We start from the raw sequence: 22,788 nt of genomic DNA, 5'->3' as shown, positions 1-22,788 counted from the left end.
TCATGACTGGAAGACAAATACAGAAGATGGTTCATGTTCAGGAATCAGCTGCAAAGAAGTAAGAGGTAATAGAATGAGTTACTGGCCAAGAATTGGCACATTTACTTCATTAAACTGTCTTTGTAAAATGCCCTGATGTGTATTTAAAGCCATACCATAGGAAGAGTAAATATTTGTTTCCAGAGGCTCTCTTAAAAATACTTAAAATATTTGTACTATTGAATCTACAGTATCTGTGCATTTTTACTTTGAATTAATTTTTATGTATCAAATCAAAATCCTTAATGACCTGTTCAACAATAAAACACAAAAGGTTTCCTGTTTAATTAACATGCCAGCAATTCCTTGCCTGAAGACAAAACTGCATTTCAAATATCTTTTCAGTTGCTAGCAAGTGCTGTTACAAAGTTAATTTTCAACAGTGAAGGGAGGAAAAACTTGTCTAATGAAAATAGTTCGTATTTCTGTGCTGCAATAGAAAAAGTCAATTAAAATAAAACAGAGGTACTTGCCTAAATAAGGGAAAGTATTTCTTTATGAAACTCCAGCATATGATATTTATCTGCTGATTGCTGACTGGTTTAATCTGATTGTTTAAGATTTTGTTGTGACTCAACATTGTGCAACTATTTCACCTTTCATCCTTTGTAGACTTGGGATGCAGCTTTGGCACAGACTGCAAGGGCATTAGACGAATGCATTTTTGAACATAACATATACTTAAGTAAGAAACATCTGTACCATTCTAATTTCACATTGTTATAAATTTGTATTGTGATATTGGCTTTCGCAGATGAATCTTATATGTTAAATACTTTTTAGCTATGTATGTACTTTTTTCTTACTAACAAGTCTTAAGCTTAAAAGAATTTCCTAGGTACAAGGCAAGGAAACCCCAGAGGGCAAGGACAGTGGGGCCCAAGCTGTTATCAGGAGAACAATAGAGTCCAAACTGTTATCAGCGAAAGATATGAAGCCCAGATACCCTCAGAGGAAGGATGACGGGGCCGGACTCTTATCAACAAGTGACCATTTGCAGGAGAAAGGAAATCAAACTCCAAAATAATGCTCATCAGCAAGAATAATGATGACCAGCAAAAATAGTGCTGACCAGCAGAAAATTAAGTTGTGCAAAAGCATGATCTAAGAAGGCAGAACCAGGGAGGGGACACACTTTGAATATGCATTAAACCCTCACAGCAGGGGGGGGATAAAAAGAGTGTTCCCAAGATACCAGGTGTGTTCCTGGCAACTCGCCAGGGCACCCGGCCGTTTTAACCCTTTGCTTTATTCCTTTTGTCTCCTAATTGTCTTTTTATTTATATTAAATTCTTTTTATAATTTATTAAGTGAATCTCGTTTTTAAGAACATCTACTGGGGAGAATATTTGTATTGAAGGTCATGAAGTTTCTGATGCTGCTGATGCCATTAAATTGGTATGGTGAGGTCAGATTGTTCATTTTCACAGTGCAGAACTGTACTGAGGTTTGTGGTTGTTACATTCAAGTAAGAGTTGTCTTTGGTAAAATGTGTATGGTTTAGTGCCTACCATATAAATCAGTACCATCTGTAAACAACACAAAGATGTACATACGGTAGCAACTGGCAGCCCAGTGTCTTTTTTAATATCAAGCAATTACTGCATTATCCCTGCACTGGCTCACCTCAGTACCTTGTACAATTATTCGCTCTTCTTGTCCACAGTATCAACCTCACTGAAAGCCTCACTTCTTATTTCATTGCATGATTACTACATTAACTTTATAAAATAATAATTTCAAGTTCTCTAGTTACCAAGCCACAAGGTTCAGAATTCTTTAAGTCTGGAGATGCTGTTCAAAGTAATCACAGTAATTGCAGAATATCTGCGGGTATTCCTTAGCAATAATGTCAGTACAAGGATAAAATCCAGCCAAAGAAAGTTTTATTCCTTACAGATCTCATAAAAAAGAAAAGAACAAATAATCAACAACTAATTTTATTTCTGATTTTAACTGAATTAAATACAGTTTGGTTAGTCACATGCAGAAGGTATTGGAAGGATCTCCTAAGAAAAAGCAGATGCCTAAACTGTAATGCCCATCTTCTCTTAAGTTTGGCAGGTAACACTCTTTGGTCTAAAAACATGTACTGCCAAAGCTACAAAGTTTACAAAGCTAAGTGTGAACTTAAGTTTCGCACGTAAGTTTACAGGAGTAATCATCCAGATCACTTCAAAATTACAGTAAAACTGTCTGCATTCTAGTCCCATACAAATTGCCTCCTCTGTTAATTGTAAAACTGTTTACAACCTCATTATTACAAAATAATTTTAGTATTTTTAGCTTTTAATGAATCCAACAAAATGGCTTCTTACAGAATAACTCTTGTAGAAATTCAACACCACCACTGCCCTGTCCTGTAATCTGTTTTCTGCCCTGAGGTGCCGTTGTGTAATAGCAGCAGCAATGCATGTCAGAATATTAGTTTATTAACAGGTCTGGAAGGCCTAATTGCAGCTGCCTAATCCTGTGGACAGAATAAGAAAACCCAGCAGATCCACCCCATTTGTTCAACTGAACCTAGTAAATCAAGGTCAGACCTTCTATCCCCAACACAAGGAACAGTACTCTGTGGGGAAGTTGAGGATTCGAGAACAAAATTAAATGTAATTCCACACGTTCCAAGGCATTGTGGATATATGTAATAGGATGTAATTCACCAGTTTTTAGTCCTCTGACTAAATAGAGCATTAAGGAAAAATTAAAAATCTGGTTTTATTTTTCCAGCCATTTTGAACTAAAAGTAGGTCAGAAGTGTGAAAGTGGGATGTAAACATGGGGGAATTTTTCAAAATCATGAGGCTGTAAAGCTTCTTGCATGTACCCAGCTCATGATGCTAAATTTCATTTGAGATCTGTGGAAGGTCAGGCAATGGCTTGTATTGTCCAGACTATATAAAGTGATATCCAAATCCCAAAACTTAATTGTTAAGATCCATTGCTTAATGCTGGCAAAAGTCAAAAACTCTCTTCTTGGGAAAATATCATAGATGCTCGAGGGCAGGCTGAACTTCTGCTTTAATTACAGATAGAGTCACTAGATGGAGCCAGAAATGCAAGAATGCATTTTATAACTTAGACTATACTAGACTCATCAAAACTTCCTACTGCATAAAATCTCAGTTCATTTTCCAAACACAGAATTTCAGCTGCATACATATGTAAGTGCAAGATCACTGTACTGTTAAATTAATGGTGCAGTTTTAGCATGGTGATTTTTTGGTGTAAATTGCATGTAGTTGTAATATAATCATGGTTTTATATTAAGTCTGACGGGCAAAACTGAGCAGGGAATGAGACCCATTAACGTATTTTGCAATCTGTTAGCAACAAATTTTCCCTGTAAACCTACCTAAAACTGGGCTACAAAACCTTAGTTCTTAAAACACATGGTTCTTCTTATGCTCTTGCATATTTGTACAATTTGGTTTAGGTTTGAAAAAAAAAAAATCAGCCAGCTTGTGGAACAGTTGGAGAGACAATAAAAATGCCAATACACACCATCCTACTGTCCTGAGCAGTGGTCAGAGGTGGAATGTTGTACCAGGAGTGATAATCCTGTGGCTGCTCCCTAGGAGCACAGGAAGACTTCTCCAGTGATTTCAGGCTAGCAGGTAATAGCAAATAACTAAGGAGGAGACAATCAGTACATACTCAAGCTTGGGATTTCCAAATTTTATTTTTGTTACATGCCAAACAAGACCAGAATGTCTGTTCTGCAGCAAGGTGCTGTTCAGGAACCCATTTTTTTTTCCTCCTGCTGAAGCACAGATTTCCTGATTCTGTTTATTTCTTGAGTAATTCTGATATGGAAGCAATGTCCTGCAACATAATTGTAACTAAGCTGGGATGACTAAGAAGTGCTATTGGAAAATCAGCTAAATAGCAGATTTCTGTTTTGTCAAAGCTGCATTTTTTTATGATTGATGCAGGTTTTAAGAAAGCTGCTCAGCAGCATCTCTTCAGATAAGACCAAGAATCACAGAATGGTTTGGCAGTCACCCAAGATGGAGCACACTCAAAGAAAAGACAGAAGCATATTTGGAGTGTTGGTCCTTGCTGATATGTATGGCAAATGCCTGTTTCACACTCTACTCTTTGACTGCCAGCTATGATGTCAGATAGAGTTGTTACCTGATTAAGCAATTGCTCTTTGCTTCCTGTTTGACACTTTCAAGTGCTTCCACACCCGGGGGACAGCCTCTGAAAAACTGCTTGCAAGTATCATCTCCAGCTAAGAGATTTTTCATTTTAAAGCTTAGGAAAAAACACTGGAGAATCATGAAAATCACATTTTTCTTTGCTGCATTGTTCTTACTGGATTTCTTCACTTTCATTCCTGCTAATCTGCAATATCCCTTGCCTGACATAGAAGATGCAAAGTTCATTGAAGATTGTGTGAGAACTCACAACACATTTCGATCCAAAGTGAATCCACCAGCCAGCAATATGTTTCGCATGGTAAGGTGGTGTTTGTGATCTTTTTGAAATTATTATAGATTGAGCTACTGATTTAGCCCATCTTTTTCTTCATTTGTATTGTGCTATTCTTTCTATTTCAGTTAACGATTTCTGTAACATACATGTTGGTTCTTTGTATGAAATAGAAAATACATTATTTTTCACAGTATTATTCAATTTTAATAATTTGAAGGTAATTTCATTTTTAGTACAAGATTTAGCTACTCTCATCTTCAGACAGAGAAAAGGGCTGTGTTGCAAAAAACAGTGTTCAGTTCTTAGTATGTCATCTTCCTTTTTCTAAGAGAGATAGTAATCTGTTTTATGTCAGGTCAGGTTTCACACGATGAAGCTGTTTGGCTTTTAAAAAGTTTCTGAGTAGGCAGTCTGCAACAGGATTTGTTGAAAATCTATAATCTCCTGTTGTTTCTTCTAATCTAGAACATGTGTCGAATAAAGGGATTTTCCAGGATATCCATTTAGATACCTGATCTTCATTTGCTGTAGCAGGATTTGAAGAGTAGGGATAGTGATATCTAGGATGAAAAGCAGCTTGCTAGAAATGCAGTGAATAGCAGAACAGGTTATGGATAGGTCACAACATAGGCTCTTCAGTGGAATATATAAAGAAAAATGTGTGTAGCTAGCTGAGGGAGATAACCCCAGTCAGTGCATGTCACTTCTCTGAGCCCTCCAGCAGTGCTGCATAGCTGGAAAGGAAGTTAAATGCATAACCACATGCAGAGTATGAGTTATTTCAACAAATGGAAGCTCATAGTAAAGGGATGAGAGTACCAACAACTTCAATTTCTTGCCATGTTAAAAATGATGTTTAATTAGAAAAGCCAGTGCACAAGACCAAACTTACCTGCTCAGACCAAAGACCCAGCAACTCTGGAATAACAGCAGGATGTATATATTTAAACCTATTGAAGTAAAGGTGTACTTACACTGTGTCCAATGATGGTACTTACAAGCTCTTGTAAAATGGATTTTTTTTTTTTTTTCAGCCTTGAGGTCATAAAAGTTTTTACCAGTTCTAGCATCTCATAGCACAGCCTAACCACAGGTTGTGTGTTGCTATTTCCTGGTGTTTGATTTGGGCCTGTTAATGCCTAGCTTCATTTAATAGTGTGTGGTCTTCCTATTGCAAGACGCAAGCTAATGGTGCTTATTTACCTGTTTCACACAGATGTCCAGATGTCTCTGACTGAAGCTGCAGAGCACTCTCTGTTGCTATATGAAAGCCCTCTGAACTTGAAGATGATTGTCTTTCTCCAGGTTCTCTCTGGCCTTTCTAGTTCTAGTGTACCTTTCTTGAGGTGGAGTGCTGTGCTGCACACAGCATTTAACAGAACTTCTGCAGAATTGTGATTATATATGTGGTTTTATTCTCCGTTCCTTTGCAAAGAGTTTCTAATACTTTGTTTGCTTTTTAGTCTACTACTTTCAAGTGGTAGTAGCCATCTCCAAACCTCTTATTAGGAACGCAAACTCAATTTTTTCTCACATCCCTGAACTTGAATTTCCCCGTGCTGAACTTGACCTGCCAGCATGAAATCTGAAAGCCTGCCAGGCTGGTTTGTTAAATTATCATTTGTGCCTCTTTGGATTGGGAGTGTTTCTTCTCAGTCCAACAGAGGTGAGTGAGTCTTTTATTTGCTTTGTCCATCTGCTGAGGAGGGAGAAAAGAGGAAGAAGGAACTGAGGAAGGGAGCAGCTGTGACTCTCCCTTCTGTCCTGGCCAGCAGAACAGAACTCCTATCTGGCCTGGTAATAATTGCCAAGTGAAAATCCCTGGACAGCCAACATCTCCTAGGCACAAAGTCCCCCAAGCCTCTCTACAGCTGGAAGTTTCACACAGTGACCCCTTCCAGGTGTAGCAGCTTAAAGACTAGACTCCAGCTCTAAATATGTTAACAAGTCAGATACAACAGGACAGTGGATAGATCCTGAGTGTCTTGAAATAGCTAAGGGAGAAAGAAGATGAAAATTTGTTATGCAAGTAGAAATGTCAAGTAAAAGAAAGAAACTGAAGGCAGGGATAGGAAGCAGAAAAGGGGAAAAGAATTTGTAACAAGTTTCTGTTTAAAAATGTCTGAATTCAGCTAAGTGACTGCAATGCAGGTTATAGTACATTTTCTTCCTTTTCTACAGTCCTGGGATGCTGCTTTAGCTAAGAGTGCCAAAGCATGGGCAAAGAAGTGCAAGTTTAACCATAATATACACCTTGACATGCCAGGAAAAATGCATCCCACCTTCCCATTTGTTGGAGAAAACATCTGGACTGGTACAGACCGCATCTTCTCTGTGGATGCAGCTCTCAGGTCCTGGTTTAATGAAGTCAGCAGCTATGATTTCAGCACAAATACATGTAGTGACAAGTGTGGTCACTACACTCAGGTGAGTCTTACATGCCCAGTGCTTTATAGTCTAACATATGGATAGTCTAATATATATATGTAGTCTAATTTCACTAAAGATCTGAGTACAGGATTGGAACAGATTGCTTTAGAACAGGAATTACAGCAGGGCTTTGCACCCCCCCAGTTTATTGTTGCATGAGATTGGAAATAAATATTAGGAGCCCCAGGGATGTCAAGTTCTACTTCCAATAATGGTGGGAAGGGATTATCCCCTGGCAATTTCATTTTACAGGGGAGCCAGATAAGTGCAAAAATGGCTATTCATCCGTCATTTGTCCCAGCTGCCCTTCGGGTTAAGTTGTTCCTGTGTCAGCTGATTTAAATACCCCTGTGATACTTCCCTTCTCCTTCTTCCCTTAATGCTGTTGCTTTGGCAGTATTTGAACAGTGTGTTACGTGTTTCCTTTTGTCCTGTAGGTTATCTGGGCAGAGAGCTACAAAGTTGGCTGCGCAGTTCACTTCTGCAATACAGTTGAAAATTTTCCAGGACTGTTCAAAGCAGCACATTTTGTTTGTAACTATGGGCCAGCGTAAGTTATTTGTGCCATTTGGGGTTTTCTGGTTTGTTTTTGGTTTTTGTTTTTAAATATCCCAACGGATCTGGCATCAGATGCCAACAATGATGGGTGCAGTTGTAACAAATTTCAGAATAAGCTACATCCTCATGTCAATATCCAAGGAAAACTTTCCCTGGCCAGTGGGAACAGAACCTACTGGACATAGCTGGGACTGCCAAAAATCTCATTCTAAAAAAAGCAGGACTGCAGATTAGAGCTCAGACCACTCACCATAATGCAGATGGTGGAAGAAAATCTATTTTGACTTCAACCTGCAGGAAAAATGGGGAAGGTGTAATCTTCCTGCTTCAGAAAGATTACATCTTTCTCTGTCCCTATGCAAATTTCAAACAAGACAGTAATTTAAGAAATATAAGGAAGACAATCCTCTAGTTTATCTGGTATCTTGCAGTGTTTCTACTTACTTTTTACATGTTTGGTTTTTTAACCCAGGTGGGTAATGAGGGACTAGAGGCAAATTCTTGTATGCTTGCAATATTACAGTATTGCCTGAGAATTCTCAATTTCCAGTGGCAGGAGTCAACTTCTTCCTATGCCAGTGAGAGTTTTAATCCAATCTAGAAGGAATTTCAAACAATTACAATGACCAGTTTTTTGATTAGAGTATTCCCTCCCCTGGACAGCTTTTCAGTGGCAGCTAACAAAATACTGTTCCTGTCTTGCAGGGGGAATTACCCAAGAAAACCATATAAAGAAGGACAGCCATGCAGTAGATGCAGTAATGACAAGTGTGTAGACAAGCTCTGTGGTAAGACCAAAGTGATCAAGTAAGAAAATTGCATAGAAATAAAAGTGACATAATTAGCAGTGGAAAAACAACAACGAGTCAATTTGCACTAAGTGCATAGTGGGTCTGTAGCACACCATATAGCAACAGTACCAGACTCTGGGAGGAATAGGGTAAGAAGAAAATAACTGAAATACTTTGCTGTTGAAGGCTCTCAGAAGTAGAAGCCAGAGTTTCTGATGCAGGGAAATATCAGACTGTTTTCTCCCTTATATCTGGTCAGGAATTCAAATCCAAAATTTTAGCCTCAACAAACATTCACTGTCTAGTTCTTCTCTCCTACCAGACACAGGAAACCTATCTTCTGTTCTTTTGCATGTTTAGCGTGTCCTAACACATTTTCCAGACAACTGTATTTCTGAACTAATAATAAGACTGTACCAGGAAGCAGTTATTTCTAACTTCCACAATTTTCTTAAAAACAGCAGTGAGATCTTGCTTGTAAATCTTTTCCCTGCTATGCTCAGTGTTATCGGAGTGCTGGTGGAAACTAATTAAATGAACAGTTGTAACAGAGCTCAGAAGGCTCAGGGGATGAGGATTTTAATCAAATCTCAAGGAACAATTAATACAGGACTGGTAACCCCTTTGAAGCAGACCTGTGGCAGCTGTGGCATGTCTGACCAGTGTTGGGAGCCAGTGTAGAGCTGAACCCGCACAGCCCACTCCAAAACCCTGCAAAGATGCAACAATGAAAGAAAGGAGTATGGTTGGAGTAAAAACCTCTCTGGAGTGGAGGTGTTCCCTGAAACATCCTACCTGGGCCTGGAAGAGAAGTGAGCAATGGCAAGGAGCTCAGCCTGCTCCCTCCTCCCTTTCGCCCCTCTAATGAGCCAGAGCAACTGTGCTGGATCTGTCTCTTCAGTGTCAGGGTGTGGGCAAAGCAGGGAAGCACACAGCCTGAGCCCCGTCACTCTGAGTCTGCTCCAAACAGCAATGGACCTTTATGTCAATTCATCTAGTCCCAAACTGGGCAATGTTTTAAATAAGCAGGATAAAGGAGATGCAGCAATGTCTTAAATCAAATATAAATTTTATACAGTGGTTTAATGGGCCTGGTCTTTACTAGCCAGGCTCTAGACAGCTTTAGCTGTAGAAATTATTGAGCATTTGGTACTCTTACTTCCTCCTGTAATATCCTGGCTGACTCATCTGAATGTCTCAGACTGACACATCAGAAAAAAACCCAGAAATATCTCAAAGACTAGGGGGAGGGACAGGAGAAACAAAGTATTTAAAAGGTAAGTGTTAGATCCTACCACCTGCTTTTACCTTTTCCTCCTATAGGACAAATGAGGAATTTCAGTAGGATACACATAGGCAATCCTGCAAATGCATCAAGACTTTTAGTAAAAGTGTAGTTCTGTGATAAATCAGTAGTTATATTTCTCTGTCTGTAACTACTTAAATTGGTATGTGTAACAATTTTAAATATTAAATATTAAATATTCCATGTTTTGCTATTTTTCATTCCCTCATCTCCATGACAAAAATTCTTCCTGATACAGCTGGTTTTTCTGCTTCTCTTTCAATTCAATAAAAAAATATAAACTCCATACCAGTTGGGAGCCTGCTTTTGCTGGCCTGCTTCCCCCTTGCAGGATGTTTTTGGCATTAACTGGCATCATCAGTGCAATCAGCCGGGCACCAGCAAAGGCTTACCTCTTTACATTTAGAGCCACCATTGAATGGTACTCACATTATTTTCCTCTTCTGATCTCTTTGCAGAAAATGCGAAACGTGAGAAGCTGATAAGTACGTATCAAATAATTCTTAATGGCTTTCCTGTAAGTATGGCTAAGACTAGGTCTTAATATCAGTTTCTTCACTGACATTTAGGTTATGCCAACTGGTATCCCGACTGGGATACACAGCCCCAGCCACCACGGCCCCGGCCCCCCAGGCCTCCTGTGCCATCAGACGTCCCACCTGCTGAGCATCCACAGCCTTCTTGTGACCAATACTGCCTTAGTGTTTTAATTTTAAGGCCACTGTTTCTCGTATTGAGTGCTGGTGCTGTACTTCTAGTACAACAGAAATTTCCACACATGTTTTTTTATAAGTAATGATCAATTAAGATACTGATTGTGATCCTACCGCTGTATTACTCTCACATAATTGGCACACATTTAAAAAAAACATTTGGTCATCTCTCATTATCCAGCATAGGAAAGGCTTCTTCACTCCAGGCAAGATATAAGTGGCTATGCATAGAGGTAGTATAATTTATTGGAAGTAGCTGAAACATGCTCCTATGTCTGTACAAGCCTCTTAGCTCTAGGGGTAGGTTGCTAGAGGGACCACAGAAACTAGATATTATTCCATGCGCTAACAATCCTTCTGGAAGCCTGGGGCATCACAAAGACATGTCTGAAGTGGCACACTTTATCCAAAAGAAGCAATAATTCATCTTCATTAACCTTCAGTTATCCCAGATGCAATTTCCCCCAGATAATGGAGATTTAACTGTATATATTACTTTTTGTGAACAGGAATAAAGCTTGCCCTTTGCTATATTTAGCCTATGTGTGGCAGTGTCCATTACTCTATTGTTAGTTGTACTGTTTAGTTCTTCTCTCAGAGTTAATCCTTGTTCGTAAGGAGAAGAATACCAGGGAAAGTTGACAGAGTAAGAATTAAAGTGGTGTGTCAATGGGGAAAGCCTAATTTTAGGATGTGAGATGGTGAAAATATCTTAAATGCAGAGTAGATTACAGCCATCGTGAGCTTTCAGGCAGCAGGAAACAGAGATGGAAGATTAAATGGGCCCAGGATAGATTCTGGTTTAGAAATGGAATATCTCAGCCTCATTTAAAATGTCCAAACCCCTGATGGATTCAGCTTGTTTTAAGAGACATTTAGCCCTCAACCTGACTCCCATTGTTCCAATATATGTTTGTTAGTGAGGGGAATCTTTCAAGCCAGGAGATACTGACTGATATTAGCAATGCATAACTGTGCTATCAATATTTGAAGCTGTTTTTTTTCCTCCTTTGCTCTAAGAACAGTGACTCAAATTCCGAGCCACATTGCAGCTTGTCATCCCGCAGAATAAAAATGGGCCCAAATCAAGGTTCTTGTTAATAGATTCCTTGGGGTAGATTAGAGTGAAATGACACTGAATGGCCAGTATATAAATAAACAAATAAATATATGGATAAATAAATAAGGCAGCTTTATTTTATAACAATCTGGTTGTAGTGGAAAGGAAGAAAACATATAAGGAAAAGAGAAAAAAGCAACAGTCTTAATAGCATGTAGTTTCATCAAAAGAAGAAAATTTATCCAAAACTTTTCTGCAATACATAGTGATTGCTATTAATAGGATTACTGGGACCAAAGAAATCGTAACAAAGAAACCTGAAGGAGAGGAGAGACGACTGCCCACCACAATTAAAGAAAGAAGGAAAAAAAGAGACAAGGCTGCTACACCTCTAATCTGAACTTGTAGCTTGATTTCCTTATTCTCATAGCAGTGTTCTTGAAATATGACTCGTTTCCTGTGACTAACTGTGCTCAATAACCATGGCTAAGGTAAGTCCAGCCCACGAATCTTCTAAGCAAAATGCTGCTGGTAGAGCTAAAACCACTTCGTACAGCCAAAACACTCTGCTTTTAAAGAGCATCTGCTGGAAGAGCAGATGTTGAGAAGCACGACTGTAAGGAAGGGCTAATGACATTTGCAGTGTATGCCTTAAGCAAGTGCTCGGTGACGGAACCGGTTGAAGAAAACTTCCTCAGTGCCTGTGCACAAACCGCAGAAATGAACTGACTTTCCGCGCTGGCCCTGCGGGGGCAGGACCGGCGCTGATACTTTTCCCGGCGGCGTTCCATTGCGGTGTGCTGTAGAGCGAGTGAGTAGCAGTACAAGCACAGGCAGCGGGGTCTCAAACAGGACACTCGGCTTTGGGGGTGCCCGCCCGAGCCCAGAGCAGCCGCGGCCCTCAGCCCACAGCCCGCGCCCGCCTCGCCCCGCCCCGCCCCGCCCGCTGAGGAGGGCCAGGCCACGCCCCGCTGCCCTCAGGCTGAGGAGCTCTCCGGAGAGGGGAGCAGGGACGGGGATCGCCGGCTCTCGGCAGCGCGCCCCGGCACCGTCCCCGGGATGCCCTAGATCCCCTGCGGTGACTTTCTGCTTGCACCAGCTCTCTTCTTCTCCCTTTCCCAATGACAAGCAGATTTGCTTCTTGTGTGCTGGCTTTACTGCTCTTTTGTTATTCTTCTGATTCTTACGAACCAACGACGTTGCCTGATCCTCGGGATCCAAAGTTTATTCTGGAATGTGTGCAAACCCATAACACACTGAGGTCGCAAGTGGATCCACCAGCCAGCAACATGCTCTACATGGTAAGGGAATCTTCATGACTTATACGCAAATTTATAGAATTGCGATGCCGTTTATGATTCTCAAAGATTGCTTTTGTGATCAAATGCAAAAAATCAGAAAACAACCCCACAAAAACCGGGGGTCATAAGACCGACCGCTTTTCAAAGCAGAGAAGAAGGTTCTGATTATCAGGTGGCTTTTTGCAATTGGGTATGTGCACAGTTCTGCTCTGACTGAAATTCCTCATTGGAAGCCCAGGTCCCAGCCCTCAGGCGAGCGGTGTCGTTGTGTTGTGTGAGGAGCCTCCTGGTTGCGAGGCACCACACGCAGCTCGGCAGCCCGAGGTGTGGGGTTTTGTGCGCATCTAAGCACAGCTTTCATGCTCGAGTCGGCGAGGGCAGATCCTGTTGCCAAACAGCGCTGGACAGCTTTCTCTGAGCATTCTCTGAGCATTCTCTGCAAGGCTCTCACGGACTGAGCCAGCAGAGCGGCGGTTCCGAGGGGCTGGGCCTGCAGGGAAAGCCAAAAAACACCAAGTGCAGCAGGATCGAGTGCTGGAGACAATCGTGTCCCCCACTGCTCTGCCCCCCACCCGCTCCCCGGCCACCTCAGGAGCAACATCTGCAGCTGCCATGCAAAACACAGCCTGTCTTTCAGTGGACCACAGCCATTATCCTAATTCTGAGCTCTTTCTTTTTGCCCCGCTTCCTTACTATCTTCCATGGTCACCACCAGAAGAGGACATGGCCACAGCTATCATTAGCAACACCCCAACTGAACTTATATATATAAAAAAAGTTCATTTTCCATTTCAGACATTAAAAGATAAGTCACCCCAGGACACCCATTTGGGAGGGGTAACTGCACAGTAGTCAAACTTGAATTGCAAACATGACAGGAAACGTATTTAGTTTCTCCTCTAGATTAATCTTTTACATCATCTCTCTTCAGCTGTGCATCTTGACCTTCAGAACATGTTGGACTGTATTTTCTACATTGCTTTACTAGCCCTAAACAAACAAAATATTGTTAGGATGTGTTAAAAGTGCAGTATTCATATTTTTAAATCGTGTTTAATTTTTTCTTTTAAAAAAGTAATTAACTGAAATCTGAAAAAAATTTAAAAAAAGCAGTATAAGAGAGACAAATAAATTGCATCTAAAACAGAAACTGAATCATGGTAAGTTTATTTCAAAACACTGCAAAACCCCTAATCTTAAATGTGACCTCTCACAGAAACTATTTAATGTGGAGATAGCAGTTCAAAACATGATAAAATCTAGTACAAAAGTAAAAGCATCGGATTGGAAACAGTATTTTTGAGTGGCTTTTGGCACTTCAGAAGGGCAGAGAAGAAGATGGTGCTTTTATTTCACAGGGAACTTCTCTTTTGCTGGAGGTAACTGTCCACCTAGATATGTAAAAACTAAGATTGAATTCAGGGCATTCCCGTATTTTGGAAAACTAGTTTATAAAGAAAATGCAAAATGGAATCTCCTTTAATTGCAAGTTACAAAGCTCAACCATTGATATTTATAATACATGCATTATAAAATGAGAACATTGATCTAAATTTTTTTTTTTTTTGCCTCACAGATGTGAGCCCTTTCTCATCCACTCAAAGCACTGCTTAGTTCTGTTATAAGGTTCCTCAAAAACAGCAGTCTCAACAGTTTCATCAGGGCTTCACAATAGTCTCCTTTGAATAAGTGCTGCCTTCCATCACTTTTCACATTTTATACATTAAACTTTTCCTCCTTAAGTCAGTAAGCAACTTGTTACAAAATGAAAATTGAGAAGCAGTTCATAGAGGGAAAAAAATGTAAGTATTGTTTCTTTAAAAAGCAGTGATATCTATGTGCAGATCTCCCTCTCCTGTGCATTTTCTTCCCATGCCATTTAGTCCAATCTTTGTTTAAATGCAATATTATAAGCAAATAAGGAGCGTAACTGCAGTTAAAGATCATTGTGAACATTTCTGTACATTGCTTTTCATCTGTCAGCTAGTTTAAGCATTCACACAAAATAGAAAGTATATTTAAACTTACTATGCAACCTTAAACATAGTATTATGCATACCTTTATAAAACTTTAAACCTTTTACTACTATAGGATGAAGGAGAGGAGGTGCATGGCCTCTTAAAAAGCAGAATGTGAAAAAAAGAGACCATGAAGCACTAAGGTGCATCTCTCACTGTTGTACATCTTTCATCACGATCATCTCAGAGCCTTGACAAGACGTAAAATGAAGCTTCTGTCTTAACTGGCAGAGTTATCTTGCAGGACTGGAAGATAAGTTCTTTACAATGCCAGATTTTTTTCCTTAAAAGTATCTAAGGGAATGCCAATTGCTCACTTGAAATAAGACTCCCTGCCCCAAATTTAATACTTGATATACTGAGTTCCTATCTAAATTATTTATGTCCAAGTTTTGTGGGTGTATTTGGTTTGCACTGACAGGTTTTGAAGGTAGAGGGGGCATACAGGGGTGGCTTCTATGAGAACCTGCCAGAAGCTTCCTGCATGTGCCAGAGAGCCACTTCCCCACTGCTGGCCAAGGCCAAGTCCATCCACCACAGTGGTAGTGCCTCTAGGAAAATACATTCAAGAAGAGGAAAGGTTGTGCACAAGCAATTTCAGCCAGAGAAGAGTAAGAACATGTGAAAGGAGCAGCTCTGCAGACACCAAGGTCAGTGCAGAAGGAGGAGCAGGAGGTGTTCCGGGCACTGGAGCAGAGATTTCCCTGCAGCCCATGGTGCAGCCCATGGTAAGGCAGGATGTGACCCTCCAGTCCGTGGAGGTCCGTGGAGGAACAGAGATCCAACTGCAGCCTGTGGAGGACTCCACACTGGAGCAGGTGGAGGCTGAGGGGGGCTGTGACCCTGTGGGAAACCTGTGCTGGAGCAGGGTCCTGGCTGCAGCTGTGGCCCCATGGAGAGAGGAGCCCCCACTGAGCAGGTTTGCTGGCAGGACTGGAGACCCCGTGGAGGAGCCACTCTGGAGCAGTGTGTTCCTGAAGGACTGCACCCTGTGAAAGGGCCATGCTGGAGCAGTTTGTGAGGAGCTATACCCCGTGAGAAGGAAGAGAAGTTTGTGAAGGACTATCTCCTGTTGGAGGGACCCCACACTGGAGCAGGAGAGACAGTGTTTGATGGACAGAGCATAACCTTCAATTCATGTCTCTGTGTGCTGCTGGGGGGAAGGAGGAAGTGGAAAATCAGGACTGAAGTTATATCCTGGAAGAAGGGAGAGGTGGGAGGAAAGTGTTTCAAATTGTAATAAATACAATTAATTTCCCCAAGCTGGATCTGTTTTGCCCATGACGGTAACTCATGAATAATCTCTCCTTGTCTTATCTCAATCCAGGAACCTTTGGTTGCATTTTCTCTCCCCTGCCCAGCTGAGGAGGGCAGTGATAGAGTGGCTTTGGTGTGGCAGTGATAGAGTGGCTTAACACCTGGCCAGTGTCCACCCCACCACAGTGAGAAAATACACCCTCCACAAACGTTAAGCAAAGGAAGAAATGGAAGACATGGCTTAAAAAATATTTTCAAATCTCTGTAGATGCATTTTGGTGTGATCTTGTGATTTTCAGTTACTAACTGGCAGTCTAAACAATACATATTGTTTCAGACTTAGATGTGGTACAAAAAATGGTTACTTAGGTAAAAAATAGAATTAAAATCTAACAACCTACCTTTGTTAGATTCTACCAAAAAATCTACAAAAAGGTAGATTGTAAAATACACCTTTTCCTTCATCATTTTTGATCCATTCAAAACAATTTTCTTAGAGTTTCCATCATTTGATTAATTTAAGCTAATTAGTTCAGAGAAGGACAAAAAAGTTTCTGGTTTTTTATTTTTAAAAAAAAACTTCAATACAAAATAGTTCAGTGCTGGGTAACTTCATTTACATAACATAAAGTATAACTAGGACTACGAGCATACACTTGTGGTACAGTATCTACCAGGAGGTACAATGCTGTAATCGCTTAATCAAGGTGTGTGCACAAGAAAACTCAGCAGGAGCAGACACCACCTCCAGTGCAAACAAATGACATTTACATAGTTGCTTAAATAACCACTTTCTCTAAAATTGAATAGCAAGTGAATGAGTCATTCCACAAATATGAATTCAGCACTAATGTTTCAAGTCACCAAACACAATGATGCTCATGGGAGGGTTGAGTTTAAACTGTCCCCAAAATCCCAGTGTGCTTGTGAACTGACCTACAAGCCATGGCCTTAGGCAAATACAAGGCTACACAGGACTTTAGCATTATTGATACGGTAAGCACAACCCTCATTTTCCAGATCCCATGTAAATTCAGTTTAATTTACATTAATGTTCTGTCATGGCCAGCACAGCCTTGAAATGTCCATTGTGCCACAAACACTGTATTTGGTCTTGGTGTCCAGCAAACCAGTCAGCTAAGATCATATACCACCTCAAAAATTTCCTCAAGCTTAATCAGCAATTTAAGTTCTAATCAGAAACAAACCTGCAAGCTGATCTACCGTGTAGCTCTGTAAGTCTTAACAGAAGCCAAAAATGAATTAACCAAAAGCAGCTACACTACTGAGACCCAGCTTTTCCTAAGAGCTGCTCTTAATTACTGCACTGCCAATATAACAAAGTGATTTTTGATTGTCTTTATTTTGCAGAGTTGGGATCCAGATTTGGCAAAGACTGCAAAAGCCTGGGCAAAGAAATGTGTATTCGAACATAATATACACCTCAAAGAGCAAGGGAAAACTCACCCCAGATTTAATTATGTTGGAGAAAACATCTGGACTGGCTCACTTCATGTCTTTACCGTGAAAGCAGCCCTTGCCTCTTGGTTCCACGAGGTCGAATACTACGATTACACCACCAAGAGGTGCAGTAAAGTATGTGGCCACTATACACAGGTAGGCATTGCATTTCTGCATCTAAACCATGAATCAGCTTTGCCATTTTGATACAAAAGCTCTATATTTCTGTTGAAGATTCAGTGAATTTTTCCAGGTTCTGTAATCTTAAATATGTCTGTGCACACAAGCACTGCACTGAGAAGACCTGCAGGAGCCGGAGGATTGTCCCCTCTTCCCAGGGCTGGTACCAAACAGGCATAAACAGAAAGGGCCAGACCTCCCCTCTAAGTCAGTGGAAGCACAAATGTATTTACGTTCTAAGTTGCCAGGATCCTCCAATATTGCTCACGTAGTCTGTCATCACTGCTGTTTTATCACCCTCAAGTACTGCTGTGCCCTTGTCTCCCCTCTCCTGCTGTCATGGGACTTACTTTTTCAGGACTGCAGCACTTGGCTGCACTCTGATAGGATCCCAAAGAAAAGCTTCTGGTAGAGAGAGGATCAGTAAATAAAATAGTGGCCTTGCCTCTAGATTACCTTAGTCACGGCCATGATGTTAAAAGGCAGGACTGCAGCCCAGACGCAATCCTCCTCCCAAAGCACCAATGCCTTCTGGCAATTTGCTTTATGTCCACACGGGATTTAATAAAGGGGCAGCCAGCCCTCATAACAGCTATAGCAGATCATGCAGTCTTTTCTTCACAGGTGTGAACTCAGCTCCTGCAGCAGGAAACACAGAAAGTTAATGGATTAAGTTGGAACAAAGGGGATGAACTTTACCTTTCTCCATCGCATAAAGGAAAACAACCTGTTACAACCAGTTGTCTTCTTTCAGCATAGTTTTAACAAATACACGGTGAATTGGGTAAAATAATCAGTCTTTTTTCAGTACAAACTATGATTTTGAGATCCATCACTGCTGCTTTTCCCTGTGAAGCTTGCCAAATAAGTCCTCCTCATCCCATTTGTATGTGATAAAACAGAAGAGAGCAGGTCTTCTCCTAACTCGTCAGGTGCTGAATCAAAGCCTTTGTCACCAGTGTATCCATCTGTCTTTGCAGGTAGTTTGGGCTACAAGCTACAAGGTTGGCTGTGCTGTCCACTTCTGTCCCAAGGTGACCTACACCTCCATAACCAACGCAGCACACTTCGTCTGCAACTATGGGCCACCGTAAGGTTTTTTGTCATGAATATTTCACAAGGTTTGGGTCCTACCCTTTCCCTTCCACAACATACAAATTTATTAGATCAGTCCATTTGATCCTGTTTTTTTGTGGGGAAAATAGTGTCCAAAATAGAGAAGAATGTACACCTTTGTCCAGCCAGCTTTTTTTCATTTGCAAGAGCAGTGTTATTTTCCTTCACAGTGGTAATTACCCAGTGCATCCATACAAGACAGGAGAAGCATGCAGCGAGTGCGGTGGTGAGCAGTGTGAATACCAACTGTGTCGTAAGTAGAAGACAACCAGACATCCTCCCCAAGCACATGTAGAAGGGGAAAGAGCACACAAAAGATACTGGCAGGATTCAGGAACAGCACTTTCCTGTTCCTATAGGCTGGAAAACTGCATTCAGAAGCCAAGCGGGTAGTGATGCACGAAGAGAGGAGGAGAGCAGAAGAAGCCTGTTAAATACCCTGGGGAGTATGGGATGGGGTCTGCTCGTCAGGTCCTGGAGGGTGTGTTACAGGAGATATGGTGGCTGCAGTTAAGATGTTATTGCCCCTGCTAGAAAGTTACTGCTTGCAGAAACAGAAAGCAAAGAATGGGATACTGTCCTGTCCTGGGGGCTCCAGGTTATTATGTGATGTGTGAACTGTGGCTTGAGCTGGTGCAGGTCCAAGCAAGCTTTGTCCCTGCCATGCTGCAGTGGGTGGGGAGGGCAGCCATGGCACTGCCAAAGCTGCTCACTCCAGTGAACGTCAGCCAGGCCATCTGCTTTCCCCTAAGCACTGGGAGAGAACAAGGCTGACATGCTAGAGCTTTCATGGAGATGCAGTGCTCAGCCCAAGTCTGGCAGCCTTCCTGATATGCCTGCACTTGTAACAGCTGCATGGAGTCAGGAGGGAAGGAGAATTTCTGTAAAGATAAGGCCCTGTGCTGTGGCCATTGGCCATTCTCCTGCAGAGAGCTGAGGGTATGGTCACACTTCCTCAGCACTCAACCATTGGTGAACTAAAGGAGTGGGAAGATGACATTAAAACACTAGTACCTAAGGGATGTAAGGAAGTCCTGGATTCACAGGGCTCTTTAATGTTGGCTGCAGGCTCTCAAAACACAGGGCACAGGGCAAAAGCCAAAATTACCTTGGGACGCACACCTGTGGGGGGGCCTTCTCTACACCAGCCACCAGCAGTAGAAGTCAAAAAAGTGTGATAAACCGCTCCTCACCAGTGTCCTGAGAGTCATTGCAGAGCTCTCCTAGAGTCAGCAGGTCTTTGCTTCTTCCTGAGAAGAAACACATCAGCTGTATTTATAACATTTATATTGTGATGGTCACATTTTGTTCCCTTTTGGTTAGAGTCAAACTGCTTCTAAATTATATGAGTGCTTATTACTTCTTTTCTCTCTCCAGGAAATGCAGAGCGTGACAAAGTCATTGGTAAGTACCACTGGAATTACTGCTTCCTTTTGTTGCCCTTGTTGCAGTTGTACTTGAAAACAAGTGAATCATCTTGTTTCAGAGGATCCCAAGTGGTTTCCAGACTGGGACAGACCTGCATGTGATGAGTTCTGCATCTCCGTTATTGCTTTAAGATCAATACTACTTATACTGACAATTGTGGCCGCCTGGCTCTTACCAAAATATTGGTCTCTATTACCTGCCACTGTAGAATACATGTAGAAGATCACAAGAGCACTTAACTCATCTCTTCCATTCACATAAGTTACAGACAGCACAAACATTGGTAGAGACATTGTTTGTGTACACAGGTGATTTAGAGGTACAAAAATAACATCTTCATTGCAAGTTGTAGTTACAAGCACTCATAAGCAGCTTTCTCATTGCTGAGAACCAGTTAAAAGTTAAAATGGATTTAGATGTTAAAATTGCTTTAAAAGTTAAAAAGTTAAATTTTTTTAAAATTGGAGCAGTGTGCATGTGATCTGGTGGGTACAGGAGCATATTGTCCAGGCAGCACATCTAGTTGCAGGCAGCTGCCCAACACACCTTAGGAAGGGCTGGAAAGTGTCCAGCCCAAGAGCCAGGCCCCAGCCCACAGTAAAGGCACAGGCAGAGCATGCACCTCTTATTCCTATTTCACTCATCATCTTGCACTCCTACAGCAAGATGAAGAGTGGCCTGTATAATTTAATATTTTTTAAGGAATTTTTGGATCCCTATGAGCTCTGGCATTTGCATCCTGTGGCAGGCTGTGCACTTTCCAGTCTCACAGAGCACTTGTCATTGGTACTTCGCTTTGCTTAGAATTTGTTTTTAAACTCATGGCATCTGTGCCTAAACAGTTTCACCTGTGTTTACATGGTTATATATCACTGAAATCTTTCCTGTTGTATTTTTTTTTGAACATAGGTGTTTTACTGCTGTTTCAAACAATAAATTGTTATTTCCTGCTTCCTGTGTATGGCAATCATGAATTTACAACAAACATGAGCTAAAGCTTAACTGCTGGTGCACAAAATAACCCCAGATTCAGCTCCAACTTGCACAACACTGGAAACAGTGCTGGGAAAGATAGAACTCCAAATAAAATCACACTATGCCCATAGTTACAACTTTGGTTCAACAGCTGCCAAAGAACAAATCTCCTGGAACCTGCACATCTGGAGCAGGCAGAAGGCTGCAGGGACAGCTGCTGTGTTCAGCCTGATGTGTCCTCTATCAACCACAGTCCCTCAGCTGAAGAAAAATCTGGAAGCAGCAGAGCTGCACAAACTCACAGCTGGACCACAGCAATCCCTGTCTATACATTATATACTATCTATTTAGAAGTTTCTACACTGTGTCCCTCTGCACACACTGCTGTAGAGGAAGCTGGGAAGTTCCCCTCATCCCTCCATTTCTCTCACCACAATACCTGTCAGTGTTTCTGCATGCCCACTCCTGACCCTGACTCCTGATCTTACTACTGCCATGGATTTTAACTGAGAACATTGAAACTGGGGCCCAACATTTCTTCCATTACACTTGCAGATGGTTATCTGCTAGTACTGCTTGTACTAGAATAATTTCAATACAGCAGCATTTTTCAAAATCATTTTTCAAAATGAAAATATGGCTGGGGACAAAATCATGAATTTCATGCTTGATGTATCTTTATATGTGTACATCCTAGTTTGTTGCCTGCTGGAGCCTCCATAGCCAAGACAGCAGAGTCAGACACTCTTGTGTGAAACCCAAGCCTCAAGCTCCACATACTGCAAAGTCCCATCTGAAAACTGGCTGGAGTGTGGGCAGCAGGACATCATGTGTGGGTGCTCTCCTGCATGGGGCTCCACAGCATGGTCTCTGCCCCCCAGGTGGGGTAATATCCTTCTACGAGAAAGAGAAATGCAGGGAAGGGAACCATGTACACTGCTGTGTCCCGGGAGCTTAATATGAGCTCAGCAGGAGTTCTCCCCTGCTTAGTTTAAGTAATGTGTGGAGAAGAAACAGAAGCAACACAGAGACCTTAAAGTTCAAAATGTTAACACTTTCAATTAACTATATACTTCAGCTCTTAGGAAATCCTGAGAAAGACCTTCCTTAAAAAAACTGGGTTTAGGGGGAATTAAACACCCAAACTTTACAATGTGTCATCTTTCAAACAAACAAACAAAAAAATTAAAATCAAGAAGTGAAGAAGGAAAAAACAGCTTTGCCATTTTTAGGGATATCAAAAAATCCAGGTATTTAGCTCTGGTTGATCAAACCACTTTGAATTGTCCATTCGGCATATGCCCATTAATTCCATATGATAAATGCAAAACACTGATATGGAAATCTAGACCTCAGGTACATTTTTGCAAGTCTGCAAACTCTAAAATCAGTTTAAGAACATAATTTGCAATAGTTCAAGCTGTTCTAAAAATACAAAAAAAACCTTCACTCTTCCAAGCCCACTTTATTTTCTATTTATTTACATTTTACACAAGTAAATGACTTGTAAAATGACAAGTAAAAGTTATAACTGTACTGCCATACTCTGTCAGAAAAGACGTGCACAAAGCACCAGCAAGTGACACCATGCAGCCTCTTTCCATTCAGATATGGACTCTTGGGCAGACAAATCCTTTGGCTTGCCTACAGGAATATGAATAAGCTTTCCTGATTTTTCATTTATTCAAGTAAATCATGTCCTACCAACAATCCT

At 41.2% G+C, this 22,788-nt stretch overlaps 2 protein-coding genes across 2 annotated transcripts; both read left to right on the top strand.

The window, feature by feature from the left end:
- The first annotated feature begins 4,247 nt into the window (after positions 1-4,247).
- On the top strand, positions 4,248-10,793 carry LOC131573007 (glioma pathogenesis-related protein 1-like). The gene is made up of 6 exons (XM_058826559.1): positions 4,248-4,503; positions 6,661-6,906; positions 7,347-7,459; positions 8,173-8,255; positions 10,023-10,049; positions 10,134-10,793. Exons 1-6 carry the CDS (start codon positions 4,324-4,326, stop codon positions 10,358-10,360), a joined length of 876 nt encoding a protein of 291 aa, XP_058682542.1. The 5' UTR covers positions 4,248-4,323; the 3' UTR covers positions 10,361-10,793.
- Positions 10,794-12,329: 1,536 nt separating this feature from the next.
- Positions 12,330-21,044, top strand: LOC131572795 (glioma pathogenesis-related protein 1-like). The gene is made up of 6 exons (XM_058826154.1): positions 12,330-12,638; positions 17,286-17,531; positions 18,536-18,645; positions 18,842-18,924; positions 20,049-20,075; positions 20,158-21,044. The coding sequence occupies exons 1-6, from the start codon at positions 12,459-12,461 to the stop codon at positions 20,316-20,318; spliced, it is 807 nt and encodes a 268-aa protein (XP_058682137.1). The 5' UTR covers positions 12,330-12,458; the 3' UTR covers positions 20,319-21,044.
- The last annotated feature ends 1,744 nt before the right edge of the window (positions 21,045-22,788 follow it).

This window comes from Poecile atricapillus, chromosome Z (assembly GCF_030490865.1).
Source record: "Poecile atricapillus isolate bPoeAtr1 chromosome Z, bPoeAtr1.hap1, whole genome shotgun sequence".
In the NCBI taxonomy this organism is placed as follows: Eukaryota; Metazoa; Chordata; class Aves; order Passeriformes; family Paridae; genus Poecile; species Poecile atricapillus.
Note: the sequence above shows the minus strand (reverse complement) of the source record. Positions and strands in the feature narration are given on the sequence as shown.